At 31.7% G+C, this 27,141-nt stretch overlaps 2 protein-coding genes across 2 annotated transcripts; one reads left to right on the top strand and one right to left on the bottom strand.

Annotated features, from left to right (window-relative positions):
- Positions 1 to 153: 153 nt before the first annotated feature.
- Positions 154 to 3,070, top strand: Cpr97Ea (cuticular protein 97Ea). The gene is made up of 3 exons (XM_065301102.1): positions 154 to 290; positions 1,471 to 1,628; positions 1,688 to 3,070. The coding sequence occupies exons 1-3, from the start codon at positions 273 to 275 to the stop codon at positions 2,520 to 2,522; spliced, it is 1,011 nt and encodes a 336-aa protein (XP_065157174.1). The 5' UTR covers positions 154 to 272; the 3' UTR covers positions 2,523 to 3,070.
- A 3,013-nt stretch (positions 3,071 to 6,083) lies between these two features.
- Positions 6,084 to 20,888, bottom strand: LOC135790666 (uncharacterized). The gene is made up of 3 exons (XM_065300942.1): positions 20,499 to 20,888; positions 8,482 to 9,180; positions 6,084 to 8,422 (listed from the first exon to the last, which is right to left on the bottom strand). Exons 1-3 carry the CDS (start codon positions 20,514 to 20,516, stop codon positions 7,556 to 7,558), a joined length of 1,584 nt encoding a protein of 527 aa, XP_065157014.1. The 5' UTR covers positions 20,517 to 20,888; the 3' UTR covers positions 6,084 to 7,555.
- Positions 20,889 to 27,141: the final 6,253 nt, after the last annotated feature.

Genomic DNA, 27,141 nt, shown 5'->3' with positions numbered 1-27,141 from the left:
TGTCAAAAAGAAAACAGTGTTTATATTTATTTCTACTCATATAAATTTTATTTTATTGTGTGAGTATTACGTGTTATTGATGTAGACTTAAGTAAGACTTTGTATGACTTGGTATTCTCTTGGTGAAAGAGTGGTGAGAGCAAGAGCGGTGGCAGGATATCAGCGCTATCCCCTCGCATAGGGACCTTGCCCCCTACCATCGCGCTTTTAAGTCGACTTATAAAAGCCGCCCAGTCTCCCCCGCACCACTTTAGTGCTGTGCCTTAATCGACATGTTACCATTCAGATACGTGAGTACCATTTACAAATATATAACCAAAAATATCAGAAACAGCTAATAATTTTCAAATATTACTTAAGTCAGAATGGGTTAATATTAAATAATTTTAAATAAATGGTGTTAAATCATTAATATTTATAAGTATTCGTATAAGTATTACATTTGAGTGTGACACTTTTAACACAATTAAGAACAAGTTTCTGTGATTTTATTATAACACTGATTCAAGTTTTGCATGACAACTGTATCTCCGGATAAGTTTTTTAAAGCGGTGCTGTTTGATCAAATTTGGCATTGAAACTTGGCGCACCCAAGCCTGTAACACATCAAGTGAGAGTAAAAGTAATAAATTATAAACTACAGTTTAATTGAATCAAATCAGGAGTTGAAACAAGGTCGTTTCCGGAAACCTATAAACTTTAATAAAATGCAAATTTTAGTTAACAATAGCTGGTTTAAGACGGATTGGATTATTCGTTTAGAAAAGTATCAACGTATTCCTTTGCAATTAGTTTCCGGTCTAGTAAATTCGATTAAAGAAAAACCAAACGTGGTATTATGTCAATTTCGGTCCGAAATCCACGCACGTAATAATATCGGGCGCGGGCAGAAATAGAAAATAATGCACTGATTAGAAAGTGCTCATTCTTGCGTGGCCCGTTTGTTACCCAGCTAAATGCTAACATCGATTGCGCTGTAAATCTGCATGATACGAGTATATACTACAAACACAAAGCAAATACAAATATGAACATTAGTTGAAATTATAACTTAGAGTAGTAACAAGTACTTACCTATATTTTACGAAATGAGGAATACACTTTGCAGCATTTAATTTGTGGCTGTTATTTAAATTCAATTATTTTCTGAAAAATGTAGGACACTTGGTATATTGTGATAAATTTTATAATATCTCGTCTGGTGTGTTTTGTCTTGACTCTGGTTACCTCGACTCGCTTTTCGATTTTACTTTCGTTACACTTACGAGTGCGCTTTTATCTCGTTCACATTTCGCAGTTAGCTCTCAAGATCTGTTACGTTACCCAACCGGCCAGTTTCCGCCTCGACTTGATTTACATTTATGTAATGTGTGACATTAACGTGACACACACAAACTTACGCTACTGGTGCTTAAATGCTGTTAATTTCCATTTAAAACGAGTTTTTAATAAAAATGACAAATTTTTTAGGTCGCCATTTTTGCCCTCGTGGCCCTCGCGTCTGCTCAAGAATATGAGTTTTCTGCCAACCCACGACCAGCACCAGGACGTGTCCAACCAGGATACTCCGGCCCAGCTAATTCTGGTGCTAAACCCACTCCAGTTCCAATTTTGAAGCAGATCAACAGGTAAATTATATGTTTATAAAATGATCTATCAAACAAAATAATAATCTTGTATATTTTAGACATAATGAAGATGGTTCCTACACTTATGGCTATGAAGGTGCGGATGGTTCCTTCAAAATTGAAACCAAGAACCCAACTGGTGAAGTAAAGGGCAAATATGGTTACGTTGATGATACTGGTAAAGTGCGTGTCGTTGAATACGGAGCAACTAAATATGGATTTGAACCTTCCGGTGAAGGTATTACCGTTGCTCCACCTACCTTAGTCGATGAATCCACTGACAAGAATGGTCTTCCTGTTCAATACGGAGAAGAACCCGTACAACGCCCACAACAAGTCCATCGTCCAGTGCAATACAAACCAGCTCCAGTCCAATACGCTCAACCTGCTCCACAGCACTCTCCAGCCCCAGTACCCCAACGTATTCAAGTACCTGGAGCTCTTTCTGCTGGTCCATCTGCTTCCTTTGAATTTGGCACTGGTGGTCGTAGCTTTGCCTCAGCTCCCCAAGCTCACACTCGTCCTCAACTTTCTCTATCTGCTTACGCCAGCCCTGCTCCAATTGAAGAAGATACTTATGAAGCTACTCCCAGCCCTAAGATTACCTATGCTCAACCACGTCCACAACCACAAGCTTTCCAATTTGCTTCTAGCCCAGCTGCCACTCAAGCTATCACCAGACCACAATATACTCAGTATCAACCTGCTCCTCAACCAAAATACCAGCCACAAACAGCTCCTCAGCAGTATCAACCTGCCCCACAACAATACCAACCACGCCCAGCTTCTCCATCTGGTCGTGTTGGTGGTGTTCTTGACCAGTTGGCCAAGGACTACGCGCTGCCATCCAACGCTGCTGCTCCATTGCACGATATCAGCTTTGGCTATTACTAAACTAACATCAAACTGGCATCCTCGGGATCTCAAAGAAGATGCATATATAGTGTTAATGTTAAGGACCAAGAACTAAGACTCTAAACTTGCCCAGGTGCTGACTAGTCACCTAAACGGAATTTTATGGAATAAACTTTAGAAATGAGTGTCCCAAGCTATGAAGAGCAAGAGTAGAATCGAAATTACACTGTGACAAATGTTTGGATGATATTTTAGAAGAAAATTCACAACTACTTTTAATTTGGTTTCTGCAAATTAAATTTAGTTTTAAATGTTTTGGCTTCTTAACAAATTATTAACGGATTTGAAAATATTTAAAGAATGTTGTTATCTATATTCTATTATCTATAAATCTATATGATTGTTTCCTATAATGTGTATGTTATAATTTTTGATATGCAAACTGAAGCTGAAGCTTTGTTATAATGTTCTTTATATGATCTTGATACACAAATAATTACGTATTATTTATAGAACATAAAATATGGAAAATCATAATGGACTGTAAATAAACACAATAAAAATTAACGAAAGAAAGAACCAAAAAATATTTTTTAACCTTTTTAGAAACTACTATACGGTTGAACTTAAAGTTTTTAAATTAATTTCATATTCAGATAATTGAATTGAATAATTTTGTTAAAATACACTGGAGTTCAAATCAAATAAGTTTTTGTTATCAATTTGTTACAAAAGATTAAAGTGTAAATAATATTTTTTTATAAATTTGTTTTCATTTACTTACTAGCTTTTGCCCGCGACTTCGTCCGGTAGTGTTAAAATAGTTATAAAAATGTAATTAGTTTTTACTCTCTTGTTCTATGCATATTATGTGTCAATTCTATCAATAAGATTTGCAATTTTATTTTAAAGAAATAAATTATATTAAGAATTGCTAATAATTTTTAACTTCTAGAAAAGGGCTGTCTTTAGGATTTCCTCGGCAATTATTCGAATTTTTCTCGCTGCAAAAACCATCCTTGGACTTTAACGAACATTTTAAAAAAGGAATTAGCCAAATTGGTCTGGGGGTTGTTGAGTTATGCGCTTACCAACAGATTTTGCGATTCATTTTTATATTATAGATAATACCAGTTTTTGGAAAATCAATGTATAGTAATTAAAACGCTGAAGTGAAATTGATTTAATTTAGATTATACAATATCAAGTATCTGATTAAAATTGGCTTAAGATGATTGAAGTTGAACGTAAATCAAGTTTAGTACGAGTACAAGTAAAGAGTTCAAGAAGCAATTCGTGCGTGATGGCTTCAAAAACGAGGTCGTTTTCGCAACGAATGAGGAAGATGCTGTGCCATACTCTGCGCACGAATTGAGGCATCACACACTTTACCAAACCATGTAGTTAACTAGCATTGCACAACTTTTTCATCAACTTCATCTTAACTTGCTCATCTTTATCTTTGCAAAGCATGCACAAAGGAGTTTTTTGGAGCAAGATGAATACAGACGGCAATTATCAAAATATTCCACTTCAGAGAAGTGCAGAACGAGTAGCGCAACAGTAACTTTTAACTGACTAAAGTTAAGTATTAGGTTAAGCTATAGTTTAAGAAATTCCCATCGATGATTTATCGTGATCAAAAACTATTACAAGATCTAAAACTGAACATCTTGTAGAGATCAATCTAATCGATTGGTAAAACTAAATAATCTCATCTTTAAAATGAATAACATGAAGAAAATCAGATATTAAATTTTGTAACTCTTGTAATTCATGTAATTTATGTGATGTTAATGCTACTGAACAAATGTTTTGTGAAATCAACAAACACAATAATATTCAATAGATTACGTAAAATAATTTCATGAAATTTAAAAATCAAACTAAATTTAAATACCTACATTAACATATTAATAACCGAATAAATTAATGAATATTTAACACTTGCTATTCTCATTTATTATTCCAACACTTTTCTGAGAAAGTGAAAAGTTTAAATACTAGTTAATTTATTGATTGGAAGATACGGTAGTCTATATTTTAGTGAAATGTTACATGACGAAATAGTTGTAGGAAAGTGTTACATTTTTAGGTGTACACAACGTAAATTCTTATGCGTTAATCAGCTAATGCGTGTTTAATCAGTCAAATTTAAGGAGGAGGAATTCAAACACGCAAGAAACACGAAATAAACATACGAAAGAAATTCGAATTTCTAAAATGTTTTATAATATACCTCGAGTAAGTGATCCGGTTTTTATGGGCGGACATAAGTTAGGAATCGGCTTAAGTAATATCATAAACTTGCGTAACGTCAAACGTAAATGCGGACTTCCGATCGTAATAACTTAAATTTGGTTGTGTGTTGTTATTATATTTTGCCGCAAGGATAAATACAGCTATATTTTATTGTCAGATGAAAAAGTTTGATTAAACAAACGCACGTGCTGTAGTAATAAACTTATTTTTAAAAAGTAGCTTATATTTTTACGTATTACAAGAGAAATGAGTAAAAGTTAAAAAAAAGTTTAAAAGTTTGACTAAAAATATATTTTTATTATTTAAAAATATTATACATGTACTTTTATACAGCTTGACTGAATTTTTCCCATTTGTTTCTTTTCAATGCACTTGCACTAATTATTCTACAAGATTGTGATGTAATCTGAATTTTGAAATATGCGTGCGAAAAAATGTTACAATTGTGCCAATTTTTATGAGTCATTCAAAACCTGTGATTAATGCCGCACGTGAATGCAACTGGAAATTTTGCAAACTTCCCGAGACAATACGGATTTGTAAAACTGTATTTGAAGCTGTCTTAGAGTTAAACTTAAAACTTTGCTTTGCAATTCCTGCAGTCGTGATCAATTAATAATAATTTTAGAATTCCTTGTTCGGATCGTTCTTGGAACTTGGTTTAAACAATAATAAGGAACATTATTAATGGTACTTACTTGAATTTATTGTTGTATTGCCGGTGTAGTTGAAGTCTGCTTTTGTTGGTTGAAACCAGTTGAAGGCGTTCATTTGAAGTTCAACTTGGAAGCAATAAAAACAATAAGAAAGGCCAAGAAGTCAAAAGTTCTAGGTTGAATCACGCCAACTATATAAATGAACATCTTTGGAATAAACAACTTTTGAAATAATATGCGTAGTGTATAGTGTAATTTATTTAATTAATTACATACCGCAATGATAATAAATTTTATTGATTTTTCAAACATTAATGTTATTTTTGCATTATCTTTGTGTGGATCAGTTTCTTTTCTTTTGTTTGCCCACCTCATTAGACCAAATTGTAAGTGTTATTCATTTATTCATACACGTTGGGTAAATTCCGCCCACCATTTATCGAATGGGAAATAATGCCTGTTGTTAAGCAAACTTTAACAGAACAAAGTAGCCAACGCCCAAACGATTTAAACTCGTGCAGACCGATTCCCATGAAAGTTGTAATCATTGTGCAAGCGTACATTATTTTAATGAATACAATTTGTGATTTACGCGACTGTAAAAGGTAAATAACAGTTTAATATTTTTGCGATAGAAAATATGAAAATTTATTCTGTTGAAACAGCAATAAAACACAAATAATTGTATAAATATGTACAACATTTATTTAAAATATAATATTATATTATTACAATGCGATTACAAATACGTATCAATAATTATTAATAATTACAAAAACAGAAATAAGTACCTACATGCATACAAAGTACAAGTACAAAAATAATACTTCATAAAGGTGTTACTTTTCGTTCAAATCGTTCAAATTTATATTACATACTTACATCAACATCAGATTATTTACAAATGCAATTTACTAATCTCAATATTAAAGTATGATAAGATTTCTTGAATTTTCTGTGAAGATATTATGTGATTATTACAAAATTATGATTAAAAAGAATCATAATTAAATTTTCATTTGACATGCTGAATGGATTATTATTATTTATTTCGTATTTCGTTTTTGATTCGATTTCGATTCGTTTTATTTATTCCAGAGATGAAGAAAACGCCGATCGACCTTGGCTTGTCTTTGACTATTCATTAAACTCCTTCACACCAGATGGATTTCTAGATATAAGAATAAACTTAATTTTTGATTGATTTTTAAAGCATAAGCAACAATATCTTTAGTTGGAGATGCTGTTTGATAACTTTTACTATTGCCGGCAAGAGAAGAAGTAAAATAGAAGCAAATAAAGAGAACTCAACTTCAATTCAACAATGACTATTATGGTAGTTTGCAAAATGCCATGTAACGCTTATAAAATGCATGTTATGCATGTAATTATGTTGCTTTATTTATTTTTACCAAGCTGCTTGCTTTAAAATGTGAGAGAACAATGTAAAACAACAAACTGTAAGGTTATCCGCGAAGACTTACAAGTATCACAAAGATGCTATGTATTGAATTTTAAAATTTGTCAAAATTAAATCTCAACTTATTTTAAATTAGTTTTATAGTTTTTAAGTTTTCATATTAAAAGTTTTTAATTTGTTGATTTTTAGACTTTACTGAAAAAATAGTAACAGTTTTAGTTCAAAATTTATAGTTCAAGAATATTTTGGAAACAGTCAGTGTATAATTCCTTAGCAAAATAAACGCATTGCATAATAAAAAGAGGCGTGCGTTTCGCGGAGCTCGGCGGCCGCTTTCACTGCACGAGTTAAGAGGTCGGTCGGCGTTTACTAAAGTGGATTTAACGCGCAGGATTTGCCTTCGAATCACCTCATGGTAATCTAGTCATCTCCCAAAGAACACAAACACAATGCGTTCTACATTTGTAAATTTTACAAGTGTAAGATTTTTCTCTGCGGGTTTTTGTTTACTTGCTATTTTGTCCTGGTACCCTAGACACCTACCTCCCAAAAAGGTGTGTCTGACATCAGCCGGTAGCAATGGTAACTAAATTTTTAGATTTTACAAATTATGACTGTGGTTCCTCAGATATCGCTAGTCTAGTCTACGTAGTCTAGTATGGTATAGTCTAGTCTAGATTGTTAATCGCTCAAAAATTCGCAAACATCAGATAACATGATACTTAAATTACTGTTTAGAATTGGATATTATGGCCTCTCAAAAACGCGTCGATTTGTCCACCTTGGGGTTGATACCCGCCCGCAGGTTGTGATTGCGGCTGCAGGTAATAGAATTGTTGTGGAGCTGTTTGTTGCTGCCTTGCTTTCTGTTGCTGGGCATAAAGTTGCGCGGAATTCTGGAATTGCAACTCGGATTGCTGTTGTTGATAGAGAGCTTGGTTATTCGTCACTGGTGTTGGAGTGGGTTTGCTTAACTGGCGATAAAGAGGACTCTGGTTTTGAAGTTGTTGAGCTGTGAGGAGTGGGGAGTGAGGTTGATGAACATAAGGTTGGATACGATGACTTAACGTGAAATCACCTTCAGTCTGAGGAAGGGTTTGGTACAACTGAGTTTTGTATTGTCCCGATGAGGGGTCAAAGACAAGTTCAGAGGAGTAGATCTGACCACCTGGTGTGTGTTGTTTAACATGAGACTTAGCTGGACCTACTGGGCGAGTAAGAGCAGTTGGTGTAGGTGCAACAATGTTATTTTCTTGTTGGAACTTTTGGAATTCCGCATCAAAGTCAATGCTGCCTGATCCCCTCAAAGAAGATGAAGCAGTGGGTCGTGGGGAGGCAATTTGTTTGGTGTAGAGGAGAGCAGGGCGAGGAGTAACAGCAACTTGGAGAAGTTGAGGTCTGTATGTAGTGGCTTCCTGTTCATGTCGGGATGTTGATGCTGTCACTGGTCTTGGAGTGATGCTTAAAGGTGTCACGCTATGTTTGTAAATAACAGATGATGGAGTAGTAGGTTGGACTACCCGCTGACGTTGGTAGATTGGGGTAGGTTCTTCTTCTTCATACTGTGGGCGAGCAAGGTAGGCAGGACGAGAACGGATATGCTAATAAAAATAATAAAATTAATAATTTTTATTATTTTTATTATTTTTCAAGTAGTTACCTGAGGTTGTTGTCTCAAGACTTGTTCTGGTTCTGGTTCCTCCTCTTCTTGACCTTGAGCGTAGTTATTTTGGAAGAGAGTGACTGGTTTGGGTGCCACAGTAACTGGCCTAATTGGTCTGATTGGTCTAGTTGGATAATTAGCTGGTCCACTATCCGCTTCCTGACGATCTTCTTCAGGTCTATCAATTTCTTCATCTTTGGGAGCGTTGGGATCACAAGGGTTACCACTTACATAAGTGAATTCCCTTTTATTGCCATCAGGATCTACATAACCATACTTTCCTCTGACAACACAATCAGTTCCTCTGGTTTCCTCCTTAAAACTACCATCAGCAGCTTCATAACCAAAAGTGAAGGATCCATCATCGTTCACTTTGTTATAGTTTCGAATAGTTTGAACAGGAGGTTGTTTAGAAGACTCCTTCGTTTTGCTCACAGCTTTTGGAGATGGAGCGCTTCTGGAAGGAATGTAATTTTCTTGTGACCTACGTTCTGAGGCAGAGGGTTGTCCATATAGACCATTGTATTGATCAGCGGAAGAAATGTACACCACACGTTGTTCTCCTGCTTCTTGTGGTTCGGCCGCGTAGTACTGAACAGTTTCCTCTTCTTCTTCAGACGGAAGAGGGCGGACTCTCACTCGACGTGACTCGGATAGTGATAAGAGTGCAAGACTGCATACCAAGAGTGGAAACCACTAGAAAATTAAATAAAAAATTATTATTTTAAAGCATGAAACAGAATTTTGCGTTGACAAATAATCATTCTTTGTCTTTTTTGCTCAACTTTTGCAATGAAATCAAACGCTATTGATTTCCATGACACATTTTGAATACACCTTGAATGTTTTGCATGTTTCACAATGTTTCTCAATATTTAAATGACGTTTTGATAGAATTAGAGAATGCTCAATTTGATACAGATTATAAACGTTTTGCAACTGCTTTAAATCGTTTTATGTTTTATTGATACTCTTGCTGAAATTACCATGTAGAAAGAAAATTCATATGAAGTTAAAAAACACAACAATCACAATAAAATATTATGTCACAATATTCTACAATATTTTATGCATTTACTGAGAAGGAAATCTCTATCTCAAGTAATAAATGTTTAATATTCTCTTATTAGTATTCGTCGTAATGTAAAAAACATCCAGGAAATAAAATCCATACAGAAATGTTGTAACAGTGATGAAGAAAACTAGATCAAATCACGAGTATATTCTCGACGTGATTGAATGATTACCACACTGGCGCATAAACTGCATCTTTGTGCGAAATCCGTACAAAAGAAAATCATCGGGCCAATGAATGCCTGCTGTGAAATGTGAAATGAAGTGAGAGCATAAACTCCGTTAAATGCAGATAAACTCTGCTTTTCTTTGTGACTTTTACGCTGCTTTGTGACTTTCGACAAATTATGTCCGAACACTAATATTAAACTATTTTCTATTAATATAATTCCATATATTTTACCGTATACTATATAATAACCACTTTTAGTTCATCGAAAGTATGTTCTTTTGCATTATTCGGTTGAAAATTCCCGGAATTAAGGAAAAATCAAATTTTTAAATTATTCAGCGTATTATTTCATATCAATGCAACAAAGGTGGCTAAAGGTATTACCGTAAAGTGTGTAGGTGCATTGCATAATATCAAATATAATAACAATGGAATCACATAAAAGTGAACGGATTTTGAATGCCTTCGAATGCATTTCAACGGTATGATACGCTTTGTATCGGTGTCCACACGTTTCGCCATTTGGTGCACATTTTTCTTCGTTCCGGGCGGGCGTTCAATGAGGATATACCGCTTCAAAATGAAACGTGAAGCACAACGCGAGACATTATTTATAATAATAGGTTGATAGTTATTCGAAATACAAACTCCAAAGGAAGTAAATGTTCACGTGTGGGTATCAAGCACGATTCTTAGTTTAAATTCAGAATAGTAAAATGTTTGCAAGTGAATTTAATTGGCTTTATACCCACCCCTAAAATATTTTTTAAATATAATTTTATTATAAAACTTATTTAATTAATATACACCATTTTCACATCATTGTTATTGTTGCAGCTTATTCAGGAATAGTCGACTGAATTTCACTCCATTCTTTTATTACTTAATTAAATAATGACACAACTTTCATTTCAACAATTCCTTCGTTGGTATTCTAGTTTTAATCACATAATATTTTAATTTTCACTAGACGACTTTAATTAATAAAATTTGTATCAAAATAGTATCGTATAACTCGATAATTTCTAAACCAATAAACTTCTTAATGCGTTACTAATTTTCTGCTTGATTTTAAATCCATTAACAGGTTTAATTGTTACTAATGTAATAATTTCACTTTGTTAATTAATTTACTCGTATAATTAAATAATAATTAGGCAGCTGATAAAACGTTCTATAAATAATTAATTTTTCCACTAATGCAGATGCACTAGATAAATTTGTTTTCAACTATAAAGAAATTCCTAACGAAATGGAAATTGAAATAACTAGCCGTTAATTAAGCGTGACGAATGAAAGTTGCGTGAAATTGTGCACGCACCTTATTTTGTAAACATTAATGTACAGTCATTTGTAATACGTGCATTGATACACTATTATGATACGTTATTCACTTATATAAAAAGAAACAGTTGAAGACTAATTAATAGGAAGTGCAACCACACAAGAGTCCATTAAGTTTAATAACAATATACGAATGCAAACTATACTGGCATTTAGGAATCGTGAATCTTGTTTTAACAATTTCAGCCTTCGCTTTCAAATTATTATAAATAAGATTTGGCAGCTATATTCTGTGATCTACACTCTGATTCATCACTTAAATAATTTATTGCTTCCTGGTGTTTAATTTTTGTTATAATTTAAAAACATAATTTCCGAAAATTAACAACTGTATGATTTTTATATTTATTACTACTAAAATTATTATTTATCTACTGCCTACATACAGTAAGCAATTTTATAAACTTACACTTTATAAAGCGAATTTATTACTCACGATTCGACTTAATTCTACTACAGGCTAAAAAGTAAACTTTGCTTCGCCTCCCGATTATTATCTTCATACTTCATCGTTTTATTTCTTCATGCTATTTTATGAAGCCTGATCTAAAATTATCTGAATTCTAATCTTTATATTTACAACTTTTATCAGCTAAATTTTATCTTATATAATCATTCTCAATCAAATAAGAATTCAGTTTACTAATTGTGAATGACTTAATACTTTAGCGTTGCAGTTTAATTTACCAGCAATTAACTCTGGTGAGTTAGATTTGGCTATAAATTACTCAACTTATTTTAAGAGTGCAATTAACGTTTGCTAACAGGTCAATATTCTTGTACTTTGCTAATTTCTAAATGTAGGATTTTACTGATAACTGCAATTTAATATATACGTGTATTCAAGTTGGATTATTTTTGTAATTAGTGCATAAAATGTATGAAAATTTAGAATAAAATTTTTGTTACATAATTATTTACTAAACACTTTATACAAAATATGTTAAATTTATATATCTTGCTAGACAAATAAACCAGTGCAAAAAACTTAAGTTATTTTGTACCATCCTGTTTTGTTCCTATTTTATTAGATTTATGCTTCTACGAGTAGTATAAATAAATTCACAACGCCTTCTTCTCCTCTTCACTACTTGTAACCTTCGAAATTATCGTTGATCATCACAAAATCAGAACCAAAATAACTTGACTTAAAAACGTCTCAAGCAAAAATATCTTTCTTCAAGGTCTGTGTACATTTTTCCACACATTTTTGTATTTACTTTGTTTTACGTGTTGCTCATTAAAAAGTTTAAACTTTCCGATGGTTGGGTCTTATCGACAATCAGTCTTTACCTATCTTTACAAACTCATAGTTAACGTTTTTTTTTTCCTATAGATACAGAAGTATTTTTATGTGAACGTACTCATGTGTCAGAGTATGTGAGTACACTATTGTTTTCTTCAAACTTATGCAAATTTAATTACGCCTCCTGCAAGTCACAATCGCACTTTGTGATCTTAATTTCAACTTTTTCTCTGTGCACGTTCGACAAACACTTCATTTCTTTGTCTTGCCTTCTTCAAATAAATAGAAATTTTTTACGCACATACTAAACCTGCAGTTAATTTAAAAAAAAAGACATGTATATGATTACAAAAAGTGTTGATAATAAGCTTGAATAAATTTAAGTTTAGTGTTAACTTTGGCGTATTGTTTGGTGCGAGTTAGTAAATGTTACGTGGTGTTATGCAAACATCTTTAGGTTCTCTTTGGCAATCAGTGTATGAGTGTATTTCTGATTTATTTCGTTCGCAGTATATTTTGCATAGTACTTGTTTTATAATCGGTTATGTACCGTGTAATTTTCATGTTTATTTTAGATTGTGCATGCAAACTTTATTGAGTTGTTAAAACCAACAAAAACGTGTTTACACTTGTTTAGTTTCCCACAATAACAAAAACTAAAAAACGATTTCAAAGCATTGCTGAGTACGTTCATGCTTGTGAAGGCGCCGGGAATAATACGTCAAGATTAGAAATTAGAGCAGCAAAATAAATATAAAAATATATCAGGAAAATATAATATAAAGTAATAAAACCTACATAATAACTGAGTATATAGCATTTAAAATTTTATTAGTGTTTGTATATTATTGTCATTGAATGAAAAACCTTCGTCAATTAAATTTAATCAAATGCCATAAACCATTAAACTATGTTGACATGGAGTCATCAACACATTAAACATTTTTTGCTCTAGTATATCAAAATAATTTATAGCTTGACGTGTTGCAATTAAATAAATATATCCATAGCAAAATATTAACCAACCGCTCAGAAACAAAAAACTAAGATACATTTTATTAAGATATTTAAAATAAAATTGTGTTGAAACATTCAAAATACCAATTTAATTAATAATTTATATTCAATTAATAATGCATTAAGCCAAACAAATAGTTTGTATTAGGCATTGATACATTTTCGATTCTTTAGGCAAAACACAATTTTTTCTCACTTAAATACAAATAAATTACACATTCTATAACTGTGTTCACGCCCAGGTTTCATAACAAATAACTCGGTTAATACACGTTTGAGAATCCAAGTGTTCTCTAAATTTTTACACTCTTATTCTTGTTCCAATTCTGAAGCCTGTTTACGTGTTAATCCGGTTCTTGTCCTGGTTTTTCACCATTGTAAATTCATACGTTGCAGACACATAATTGGCATACTGTTTAACAACTCTCAACCTCTTCGTATTATTAAGTTACGTATGTGAATGAATATATTAATGCTAAGAATGTTGTAGTGAGTGTAGTGGTTGTTGTTGTTCTTAATATCGCTGCATTCGTGCGATGATTAACTCGATTATTAACAGCAGGACGAAAGCGATGGTTGCGCGCGATGGCGAAGAAAAGAAATCGTTGAAGGTCGTCCGTCGACTCAGCAGGCTGCAAAACAACAGACCTAACTTCGGTTATTGCAGCTGCCGCCAATAGGTACTGTGTGCGGTAATCTGGTAATAATTAAATAATAACGCACCAGGCGATATTGAGGTGTGGCTCGCAGTCGGCAATAGTCAAAAGCGTTGCAGATTCACGTTTTTGGCAGCGCAAATTGCATTACATTCATCATTCAACGTCAAATTTCAATTCATACCCGTATTCTATCTTATATTACACGTAGTAAGCATTTAAAAGTTTCATCATCACGAAATGTGATAGACTTAAAAAGAAATTGATGTGATTTTAAATACCCATTTTTTAAAACTTCAAATAGAAGTAAATTGTAGTCGAAATTCAATTATAATGCCAAATACCCCTGAGAAAACATTAGAAAAGGTCATATTCCGCACTACGCAATTAAAATATCATTTGTGTGTGCAGTTTTGTAATTAATTTCAATTAACAATGCTAATTTTTAATTAATAACAACTGAATGCTTTTAATTTTATTCTCATTCATGGCTATTACTTCCTAATTTTTTCATTACGCCTATTTCGTGATTCAACAACAACATACCGCATCATAAACACGATTTATAACCAAAGTTATTCATTAATTTTAATTAATTAATTGAAATATTCAAAACATCAAAATAGAATAATACTCATTACTGATGTTGTTATAACAAGCAGGCAAATGCACACTTTGTATAAGTGCTGAAGATTCGTTAATGCACATTAAATCTTCTTTCACAGCGTTTGAGACGTCGCAGTTGCAATACCTGTTTAATTCAATGACTTCGACGTCTAATCACACAATTTATGACTGGTTGAATTGTGAAGATGTAAGAACGACTATAAAATAACAACATGGTGTAATATAAAGTTAAGTCTATTACTTAGTGTTTAGTTCTGGTGCATTTGATGTGTTAATCAGGGACGAATTTATTTCAAGTCATTAAACGACAAAGTGATTTTAATTTTGTTAAATATTTATTTATTTAATTTACATGCGTCATAAAATTATGAAATAAAGCTTTGGCTTTGTTATTTTTACAAAATACAATACAAACTTTTTTTTACCAAAATAAAGAATGATTGCAAAAATTTTGCGAATTTCCGTGTTTTTTTGTATAATTTTGCGGTATATAAAGATTGCGCATATTTTTGTTTTATTATAAGTTGTTTTGACAATTATGAATATTAATACACGTTTTTAATTGCGTCGTGTAGTTGATACAAGTTGTTTCTGCTTTAGGTCATGCAGTTATTCAGATTAAACCACAAATTTAAAGTGAATCAGGTCGTGCGCAGTGGCGTGATGTAACTTAATGATACTCTTCGCATTTCTTCACCTCGACTTCGACAAAACTTCACATAACTTGCTTCTGCGCACAGCGATTTCGATTTCAACCTGACTTCTTCACACAAGCATGCGCATCCACATCGCACGCATTACACTCTTCCTTCATAACGCATTGCTACGCGCTTACACGAAGAAATGATTAAATTTTTTTCCCACAATTAATCGTGATAAATGATGAGATATCTCAGTTCTCACATTATTTAAACTAAAAATATGCTTTGATTACTTTTTTGATCTAGTTTTTTTCTTCATTTAATTATGCTTTAAAACAAACTAATACTAAATAAGGAATTTCAAGAGATTCGTTTTGCTACTTCTCAATATTCAAATTTAATTTATGCATCGCGCAGCAATTTAAGATTTGCAAAGAAATTTTTTACACCTCATTAGCAAAATATAAAAACTAGTGTGTCATCACAGCGAGGAATCCATAAATTGGTTTCGCTTTCAAGTCTTCAAATGTTTCAATGTTTCAAAACTTGATTGAATTTAGAACGACATAGATTTTACTGCGACTATTTACTTTTACTCTAAACGAATTCAAGAAAGTTAAACGTCAAAATCATTCAAAAGTCACAAATAATCGTAGAAACAAGTCCATAAACACGCCAAACATTTGTGATACACTAAGGTGAATCAACAAGTAATCGTTTTCGAAAACATGTAAATTTTTGTAACTCAAAAAGTGTAAAAAAGTGATGTAATACGATGTGAGCTTGTGAGGTGACGAAAAAAGATCAACTCTTCTGATATTTACTCGATTTCATTTACATATTTGGCATAACTCAATATACCATAATTTTTGTCGATTGATATTTGATCGTCTAAGACGCAATTTATAATTTATACTTCAAAAATATTTAAATCGACTTTAATAAACTTTTACTTTAATTTTTTTATGAAATTTTGTTATTATTTTTAATTAAAACACAATTAAATCAAGATAATAGACACTCTCATGACATTTATAGCTATTGAAACGTGTCTTGTGGCATGCAATTGGAACATACTAATTATTGATTTGTAACCAATCGCAACAAATTAAAATTGAAAAATGATTTGCCATTGTTCTGTTAGTTGTTCCTTTCATGATATTGCTTAACTTTTAACAGGTATGGTGTTAAAAACAGATGGTGTACAATATACTTGAAAACTAAGAAATGTATTCACTTTTTTGATATGTTTTGAATACGAAATTTGGTTAGGATAATTTCTGTTAAGTTGATTTTATAGAAACGTGTAGGTAACGTGTGACCCACCGTGCGGTATACAATCAACGAATAATCGAACTACTGACCTTTGACGTTTTGCAACCGCACAATTCTATTATGCAAGCACTACACAGCATCAACTTCACACATAGTGGATGTTCTCACAATAATTTAACCAAACATAACACATTTTTATAATAGTTAGAATCATAAATAATAATATTGATAAATATAAACTTATTTATTTTAAAGTTCAAATTTTGATTGTAAATTATTTAGAAAAAGATTGATAACGTATAAATATGATTTATATTGAGCATAAATTGTGTTAAATATGGATTCATGTGGTTTGATACAAATTTTTAGTCAAGTCAAGTTAATTATTAAGTAGTTAACAAATATTGTATGTTAATGAAGTCACCTTTACTCCCGATGAACATATTTGGACCACCCACATGTGCCACAACAAAATATATGGCAATACATACTTATACTTCACAGTAAGTTAAATAAATCTTTAAAAATTGAACTTTACTTGTGATATGTATTGTGTAACCAAAATAAAATATTTTGTTTTTGATATGTCTAATAATATGGGAACTGATTTTCTTGATAATTTATCAATGAGTCATCGATAAATTTCTTTCTTTCCAATAAGTTCAGCTTTGTTCTGGCTAGTTGCACATAGTTTCTGTCCGGTTCTATTAGTTCAATACGCTGAGAATGTTCTACTCTCTTTCGTTTTAGTGTTTGTTATACGCTTTTACTTGCATTTTACTTCCAAGTCACCACGTTTACTCGCATTGTATTTACTCAAGCATAGAATTACTTTGTCGAGACGCCCACCGCTCAAAGGCAAAACATTTCGTACGTGCAATTGATAAACAATGCATGCTTGCATGTTGAATAGCTCAATATCTCGATTGTTGTGAAGACATGACAAAGTCGAAACTATAAACAACTTCATAGAATACAGTACTCTAAGAAGACTTCGACATTAATGGGTGCCTACTTGATTATATTGAGGCAAAGGTGAAAATGAGCAGAACCAATGTGTTTCTAATGAATGCTTCTGTAGTCTATGTATTTATAGGTGATTGGTGAATAGTGAGTGAGCAATTGCTTGCGAATTCACCTGGGCGTGGCACATTTTACTTTGAAACTAATTCATGAGAAATGTTTCATCATCAGTAGCGATGCAAATCAACACAAGGAGTTTTGTTATGCCTTCCTTTACAGTTTAATGTTTTATGAATAATTAATTAACAATTATTCAAAAATTATTCATATTGACGTGTGTCAAGCATATTTTAATTGTCATACCTTTGTAATTTTAATATGAATCTATAAATTTTGATTTCTTAAAATTAATTGGACGTAAACTGTAAGATTATGTAAAATGCAAATATAGTGCAATGAAATGAAACATGAGAATGATATATGTACCTATTAAGTTAGACTTATTTCCAAAATGTTCCTAGCATCATAAATCAAATCATAAATCAAGATTTTATGATGCAACAATATTTGTACGCAGTAATGTTTTCTGTATTTAATAGAGTAAGTTTGTTTGTAGATTTTTCATGTAACTAGAAACAATTCAACAGACAAATGTAATAATTTTGACAATAAAGGTATTGAATAAATTTAAAGAATGTGATAGATCCACTACTTAGATAAATCCTTAGAAAAATAAAATCTCTTTGCTACTACATCACTTTTTGCTCCATTGTTTAGTAAAATTTCTATTATTTTATTATTCTGTTAAACCACAGGAAAGTTTAACACATATTACATAAAATTGTCACTGAATTCTACGCATTGTTAACATTTGAGAATTTATTCAAAACACAAGCATTAAAACGTACATTTCCTATTCCAAAACTTTGCTTTATTTTACTGTGGCACAATAGATTTTACAAAATTCACAAGAAAGTTAAAAAGCGTGAAAATGCATGACATCTCAAGCAACTCGAACTACTCAGCATTCTAACCTAAGCCTAACTTATATAACAGCTTTAATTTTCATCCCATTGCGAGCACAATGCTCAATGATTACGATTAGCAATCGAGATGCAATTGAATCGCAATTGAAATTCTTAAAGTCTGAGAAAACTACAAATACAGGAAGATATAAGCAGACATGTTAACAGGCTGCAGCGTGGAATTCTCGCAGGAAAAGAAAATGTGCATGCGGTGTTTCTGTTCTTCTCAGAGTGAAGACAAGAATTGTTCACAAGTATAAAATACACAGCAAAGGTGGAAATGTCAGACGGGCCAAATACTACCATGCAAATGTAATGGAAATGCGTTGAGATGTAAGAAGTATGCAACGTTGAAATTGTTTAGACTATAAACAGACTCAATAGTCTAAACAGACTAATATGGCAAATTTTCTTTAAAAGTGCAATCAACTATCATGATATAAACACAAACAACAAATAAAAATATAAATTAAATAAATAAGAATAAAATTTATCGTCATAATCATGAATAAATGCATAATAAAATGGAAAATGTGCAAGATAAACATAGATTTTAATCGTGTATGAGAAAAAGTAAAGAATAGTGATTCATATAACAATTCCGAGAATTCAAAATGTTTTCCGCAAGTTTTCACTTCATGGAATAATTAGTTTTAGCATAGATTAAAATGGTAGCCAGAAATTACCTAATACTTAGATTAATACACCCAGGATTAAGTAAAAATATTTAGTCTAGAAAATTAATCCGAATTATATGCAAAAGTATGTAACAAATGTGCCAAGGTAAAAAGTAAATATTTTATAACGTAAATTCAAGAATTTTATAGGAATTTAGCGATGTCGTTATAGTTATAGGATTAAAATACCATCACTTTTTAAAGTTTATGAATTTGTCATTAAAATTGCACGAATAAGCAAAATGAAACTAAAACTGGAGTCATTGAATTTGATATTTGATACTACGTTAACTGCATCGTTAATTTAAGGTCAGATCATGCGATAATATCAAATTTCTTAAATTCTAGGTGGAGTAAAATTTCTTAAGCAATTCAAAATAGAAAATCAATATTTTAACTAGATACTTAAAATAATTATCTTTTTGTAAACTTAATTAACACATTTTCCATTTTTTTTTTTTTCATGACTTATTAACATTTCAACTCTTCTTTCATCATTCTTTTTTAACTACCAATAGTTATTATTGAATCCAATTATAATCCTGATTAAAACCATCTCACTAAATAATGAAATATCGTGCCATATACATTCGCATCCACTTGGCGCTTAAACATTGCACTTTCATTACGCGAGTTAACAGTAAATGAGTACCTAGACATTACCCAAGCGTTTTTTTTTTGTTGCACATTTTATGCATGCCTCTCTATTTCTCTTTCATAAACACATTAAACTGCATTCTGAATGCAGCATACGATATTCGACATTGCTATGACTCTCAATTCTTCAAGAACGCAACTCGGCGCAGTTCTACGCAACTTAACTCAACTCAACGCAGGCATCAAGAGATTGTTGGTATTACTAATGCCAATACCACTATTGGAATATTACCAATACCAGTATGTTTAACAGTGTTTAACGATGCGATAGTTGTGTGCAGATGTATGTGTGTTGAAGTGTGGTTTGCAGAGGCGCAAAAAACACCGCTATGCGAACGACTTATTTATGAGTCGCATGCAAATTAAATCACTCGTCGAAGAGGGAAAATACGAACGCGGCATAATGTAATGCAGGTTTTCGATTTCAATTTTAATTTCAATTTTGACATCGACATCAACTTTCCTTACAGCATTTTTAACACTAATGAAACAGATGTGGTAATGAACTACATCTACACGATTAATGAAGATTAAAAAGTGTAATTGAAAGTGATTTAATAAGCAATTAAATTTTGTGAATTTTAATTTATGACTTTGTAATTTGTTTGTATAAAAAATATAAAAATAATTTAAAACTGACCTGCTTAGTGAGCTTCATGTTGAATCGTCTTCCCTGTTCGATTCCGGTCGCACACTGCGTTTGAAAACGTTCTTTTATCCAAAAATGGAAAATTCACACACGATCACGCGTCGCCACTACGCCGCACGTAGCAGTTTCACTTTTCCGTGTCGTTTTGTTCTTTTACTGCGACTAATGTGCTACTGCGTTACTACGCAATATTTTTTACGTTTGTTCTTCTTCGATTTTATTCTACTGAACTGAGTTGCAGGTCGCGTATTGCGGCGTGCTCGGAAAAAATTGGAATAGAAAACGAGAGAAAACGTGTGCGAGTGAACGAACTAGAAAAACGTATTTGAGCGAAATTAGAGTCGCATCGGTCTGGATTAAACGAACGTGAATGGCGCGCGTACGCGACCGCCGCTTGCATTTATAACTTACCAAGAACCGAGAGGTAACAACAAGAGGCAACAATTTCTTCGTGCCAATGCGCACACTACAAGGAACCAACAGTTGGAGGGAGCTTGAATCTGTTTCTTGTAGACATATCAGTTGTTCTAGAAGTTATAATTTTGACACTTATACAAACAAGTAGCAATACAATCTGACTTAAACCGAAATATTTTCGAAACTAAAAGAAAATAGTTATACTAATCCACTTATTTGTGGTTACATTGTACCAATTATAGATATTACATTCAATTAGATATTTTAAGGTTACTGGTTTATATTTTTTACGGTATTTTTTATTGATGTATCTCTAGGAATGCGAAACATCATAAATCTTTTAGGCGCATTTGCATTGATCAAATGTTTGTGTAATTATCAATGACGTTTGCATATTTCTTCTTTATTAAACATTTTGTTTGTTTATCCACGCGACTTGGATAAGTTAAAATCAGTCAAACAATCAACAATCATGAAATTAATCCAAGTTTTTTTTGATTTTCCGTTAAAGTCAATTAATTTTGATTTGACACATTGTGAGAAACAAATCTTGAAATATAATATATATCTGAATGTGCAATATCCGGATTATGTTAAATGTGTTGTTTTAGTGTTGTTTTAATCGAGTATTAAAAGGAGCGATTCTCAGAAAGCGGAAAGCACTAATTAAATGTCAGTGTAAAGTTTAAACCACTTTCCTTTTTATCTCTCACTTAGATAGCTCTCATCACTCTACATCACTTGCTAAATAGTGCAAAACACTCAATAACATTTGCGAATTTTAATTTACATATTAATTTCTTCTACTGCGTTGTAAATTCAACTGGATATAAATATTTCCAGCTATGCCACTTAAATTTTTTATTGTGGTTTGAAAATCATCAACAACTAAACAAAATTGGCCTTGATTTACATTCCTGCATTCCGACACTTCTATTTCAATAAAACTACAACGATTTTTGCGGTTGCTTGCTCTACTCTTCTGATTCTTCTAGGTTTCTAAAACATAGTAGCAATATCATCATCTTGTTATGCAAATTTGTGACTTTTCAAGTACATTCACGTACATTCAAACGCCAAGAGTCAAGTACGATCATCTTGAATGTTCTGAATGCTTCGGATTTGAATGGAATAATTGGATCACTGTAACGAAATTGTAAGTGCATTCAAATGGTTTATATTTGATAGTTAGCACATGATCACAATGAACAAGTACATAATTATAGATTGCTCGTGGCTCATAAAATCACAAAACACTCAAACACAATAGCATTAGCCAAATTAGGCATTTCAAAGTGGAGTATAATGGAAAACAATTTGCCGGCAAAAAAAAAACAATTCAATCAAGTGAAGTCAAAAAGTTTGGTTAATGATGGAGTAATTTCCCAAAAATTATGTATTGCCTCATCGGAGTTTTATGTTTGCTCAACTTGTTACACGATCATTATTTGAATTTGGCACAGTCATGAATTGATTTCAAATTTGGAATTTTATTGGGATTTTACAAGGTTTCGCAAAAATATCTTAAATAATCAATATTGTCAAATAATTTGATTTTTATATTATCATTAAAATATAATACATGTTATTTAATCTGTATTATTTGCTCACAGATGTAAATTTTTAATTTAGGTAATACAATTACGAATTCACTGACGCACTTCGAAGTTTCGAGCATTGCAAACAATTGGATCGGCGATTGTCAGACGGTTCGAGGCGATCTTAAGCAATCACACATGACACTAAATTGTGCGCATGCCAGGAATTCATAATTAACGAAATGAAGCAAATAAAATTTAGAGAGCGGTGGATTATAAAACACCACCTTAAGAAATAACCCATAAAATTACATACTTGAATTACAGCAATTAATTTTTGAATGCATCCTGCATTTTTTACCAAAATTTATTTAAAAAATTAATTAATTTGAAACAATGTTGTTGTTCAATGTAATGGAAAAATTTCTCTTGCATTATTAACTTTTATTTGAACTTGTAAAATCGTTTTGAGAACATTTACAAGCTTAATTATAGTAATGATGGTCAGTTGAGTGAGCGCATCGCAAGTTAAAAAATAAAAACTATTTAACTCTTCGTAAATTTAAAAGTATCGGCGCGAGACATGAATAACGAACATGTTACGAACACTTGAACACCTGGATCACATGCCACACGCCAAAACTCCGATGTAACAGAAGCCGTCAAAGAAGCAGAACACTTTCGCCGCGATCCGTCCTGCTGACAGACTCGTTGTTGATTAGCTGGTTTTAATCGCTTCCCGATCGGACTGAAAAAACCGCAAACACCGACCGCGCATTAATGCCAGCTACAAAGTAAGTAGAAGATACGTTAAGTAGTATTGCTAGTATAAAATAGTAGAAATAGTATCACTAGTCAATGGTGTCAACGTAAATCACGTCAAACACACTTCGAAATGTTTTGGTTTTTCTGCCAAACTCAACTAACTTAACTGAACTTAAGAACTCATTGTGATATATAAGTAAGTTGTTGTGATTAAGATAGTGTTCGTTTGTAATCTTAAATGGTTAAGTAGATTAATTTTGTTGCCAGTAATAGCAAGTTAAGTTTCACTAAGTGAACAATTTTGGAAAAGCGGAAATGAACAAAAACTGAAATAGATTTACAATTTGTGGTTGTGTGGTTGATCGAGTTAATAAATTTTTGTTCAATTTAATTAGATTGTTAATTGGACATTACTTAATAGAAAGACAGGAAAACTGAATTCAGATAACTATAAAATTATTCCAATCACACAAATGTTTTACTTGAATCATAACGTTTACATAATTGTGTACAAATGAATAAATTCAATCTCCTACTACCTAATAAAGCAATTAAGTAACGTGTTTAGAATACAATATATTTACTGATATGTCACATTACATAGACAAAGAAAGTGTAAATGTAATTGCGTGCAGGCGCAAAATAAATTAACAAATGTTTTGCAAATCAATAGAAAGTACAATGAGTAATTCTTGAAAAAAGGGAAATTTACGCTTGATTGCCTGACAATGTGTGTTATTAGTTATTAATTACACTTCGTGTGACTTCACATGAACCATATCAGTACAAACAATTGCAATACAGGAATTGTGTGCGTATCTATATAGCGTATAATCGCTTACAACTAACAATAAATTAATGACACGTCAATTTAACAAATACTATAAATCATAATTTGTTGAAGTTGAAAACTAATATGATTTTCTACGCATTTATACATATCTTAATTAGAAAACATAAACTCTAACCAAGATGAAACGTGTATTAAAGTTTTTTTTTGTTTAACACTTGACACCTGATAGCACAAAGAAAATAAAATCTACAGAAAAGTGTAAGGACTATACGCTATATTAAATCAATTAGAAATTATACATTTATGTGAAATTGATATAGAGACGTGTGTGAATGGCGTGAAATGACGGTATTAAAATAAGAATCTATAGTGCAAAAACGTTTAATAAATAATTATGAAGAAATCGGATACTTTTATTGTTTATTGATACATGGTTAAATAATTTGATGATCATATAGGACACGGTAGTATATTATCTTAAAAAACTGACAGAAATAATTAATCATTTTTAATAGTCAATACTAAAATACTTCAAATTTAATTAAACCTCTTTTACTTATGATCATTATTTTTATCAGAAGTGGTTCACGATTAAAACATGTTACCTTAAAATTTGCATGTTCTTTGCTACTGATGTACGACTCAATTCTTGTGCATACAACAGGCGTACATCATTAATTATGTAACAACATTGTTTCAGTGCAATAAGTACATAACAAAAATTTATAGCTCACACAACTCTCTTCATTTGTACGCACCTTAATTCGATGAGTATAAGCCCCCACAATTGTATTGTGAATATTAATTAATACGTGAATTTATTGCTGCAAAAAGCAGTTAGGCAAACAAATAGATACGCACATTTTTCTGTGTAAAGAGTGTGTGAAAACAATGATCTTGCATTATGGCTATAACACGTAGGTACCGCAGAATTTTACACTAGTTATAAAAACAAACAAAATAAATTTCATGAAGCCGTTGGTTTTGACTCTTGCTGCTCTTACGCGGTAATTTCCAACAATTAACAATTGCATATTGTAGTTAGTGGCATTCACAGGCAGACAATTAAACAAACACGTTTTCTCGACGTGTCTGTGAAACTGTGAACAGAGAAGCATACCACATGGCACTAACGCTCATAGTATGAAGTATGAAAGTAATTATATTTTTTATTATTATTTAGCAATGACATGCAATGTTAGTACCAAAGTCTGAAAATCAGCGTGAAATTTATCAAATGTATGAATATGTCATGAAAAACAATCTAATTTTACTAGGAAACATGTTTCTATTTTGTAATAGGTTTTAATATTTTGGAAAGTAAAAAGTTTTAATAACTTTTTTTGAATAATAAATTTTGGTATTAATCTTCGACCAAATTATAAATTATTCTAAATTAAATATTTGTCAACACGTCGTAAATTTGTCCCTTTTGTAATTATGATGTCGAAAAGCGGACGTTTCATAATGCACACTTAAGAGTACCCGCAAAGAAACAGAAATAGAAATAAGAATATTCATTGGCAATCAATAATCACCGACAAATCGATAAATGATTATTTCATTACTATTCACGGCACTAAGTCGCTTCAACTTAACTCTTGTTAACTTCGTAAAACTTAAAAACTCCACTCGTTAATATTGAATTAGAAGTAAGCGCATTTACCACACAGATTTAACTTAAGTTAAGTCAAGTGACTTTAGTCTCAAGAGTTAATTGTAATTGGGTGTAGGTGGTATGCGCACATTCATCAAAGCATCGGCGACGATTAACAAATTGTACGTTTTAGGAAACTCTAATTTATTGCTAGTGCATGCTATAATTTTAATTTTACTTGCGTGGAACAACTGTAGCTTGATTTAAATATTGGTAATTCATCTTTGCACACCTCCACATCTACCAATTGCTTCATAATTTTGTCAGTTTATATCTAAGATAATTTGTTATAAGTTAAATTTCGTGAGAAACTTCTTAGGAAGCATTAACATATAAATCAATAAGTTTTTATTACTCCACTTAATCAGAATACAATATCTACTTACTTTATATTAAAACACATTAAAAAAATTGTATTAAAACAAAATACATAATGCATTAACCGCAAATATAATACAAGATTCCTTTTAGAACGAATCCAGAACGCACACGGCGCTTTTCAAGGATAACGACGTAAGACAACACTTTTTTAGCACGAGATCGATCAGTGCGATTTCTTTTAGGTGTTTTAAATATCGGGCTGTGATGTTTGACTAGATCCGCCAGAAAAAATATTCATTAAAGAAGCAAACTAATAAAGAACTCCAAGAATGAAAGATACAGATAGATACTGATAGGCTAGAATACAAAAAGTATCAGATTTTCAATGTCACATCGTATTACCAGAATAAATTTAAATTAATTCAAGTTTTTTGTATATTTTGGAGTAAACAAATTTGTTATGGTTTATCAATGTATGATTCACGTAGAAACTATGCTAATATTTGGTATAATAATGGATTTAAATATAAAAAATGGCAATGATATTCTTGTTCTACATTTTATGTAAATAAATTGATATAAATATTGTTGCATAAGGGTTTTTTAAATTTTAAAAGTTGCATAAGTGGTAAAATTTAAAATTTATGTGAATCACTTTTTATCAATTTGAGCATTGTTTATTTCTTTGGTGAATTATACTCGTCGTTAGACAAAAATCGTTAACTTTGTGTTTTTTTTCGATCAGAAACGACCATAAATAACAATAATGTCCACTCGTTAACGACATATCGGGTTGCGTCATAACTCATGAAACTAAAGAATTACATTTTAAGCTTTTTGTTCGCTATTCTTTGTAACTTGTTCTTAACTTGTTGAGTATTGTATTTCATTGTCTAGTTGATTTGCTATACAATGTCTCTGGGCGTTGTTCTTCATTAGTTTTAGACATTTAAAGAAATTCCAAACTGCACTTTAAACCATTACGATTCTTTCGCAAAGAATACAATTAAAATATGTACTGTATTTGTTAAATCTAGGCCAGAGAATAAAACTATCCTGCTGAATTTATATTAAATGATATATGGGTTTTTATGCGGTGTAAAATGACTAATATTTTCACCTACTCCATGTTTTAACTAGAAG

This window comes from Atheta coriaria, unplaced genomic scaffold (assembly GCF_025399875.1).
Source record: "Atheta coriaria isolate IRGN ID8LTWV9N9 unplaced genomic scaffold, Caltech_Dcor_3.1 hic_scaffold_4_pilon, whole genome shotgun sequence".
NCBI classification, from domain to species: domain Eukaryota; kingdom Metazoa; phylum Arthropoda; class Insecta; order Coleoptera; family Staphylinidae; genus Dalotia; species Dalotia coriaria.
The sequence above is the reverse complement of the archived record's forward strand: the minus strand, read 5'-3'. Positions and strand labels throughout refer to the sequence as shown.

Coding starts and splice junctions, on each gene's coding strand:
- LOC135790666 (XM_065300942.1), bottom strand. Junction 8,423..8,481: donor TCTTGAGACAACAACCTCAG/GTAACTACTTGA, acceptor TATTTTTATTAG/CATATCCGTTCTCGTCCTGC.
- Cpr97Ea (XM_065301102.1), top strand. Junction 1,629..1,687: donor ATTTTGAAGCAGATCAACAG/GTAAATTATATG, acceptor TGTATATTTTAG/ACATAATGAAGATGGTTCCT.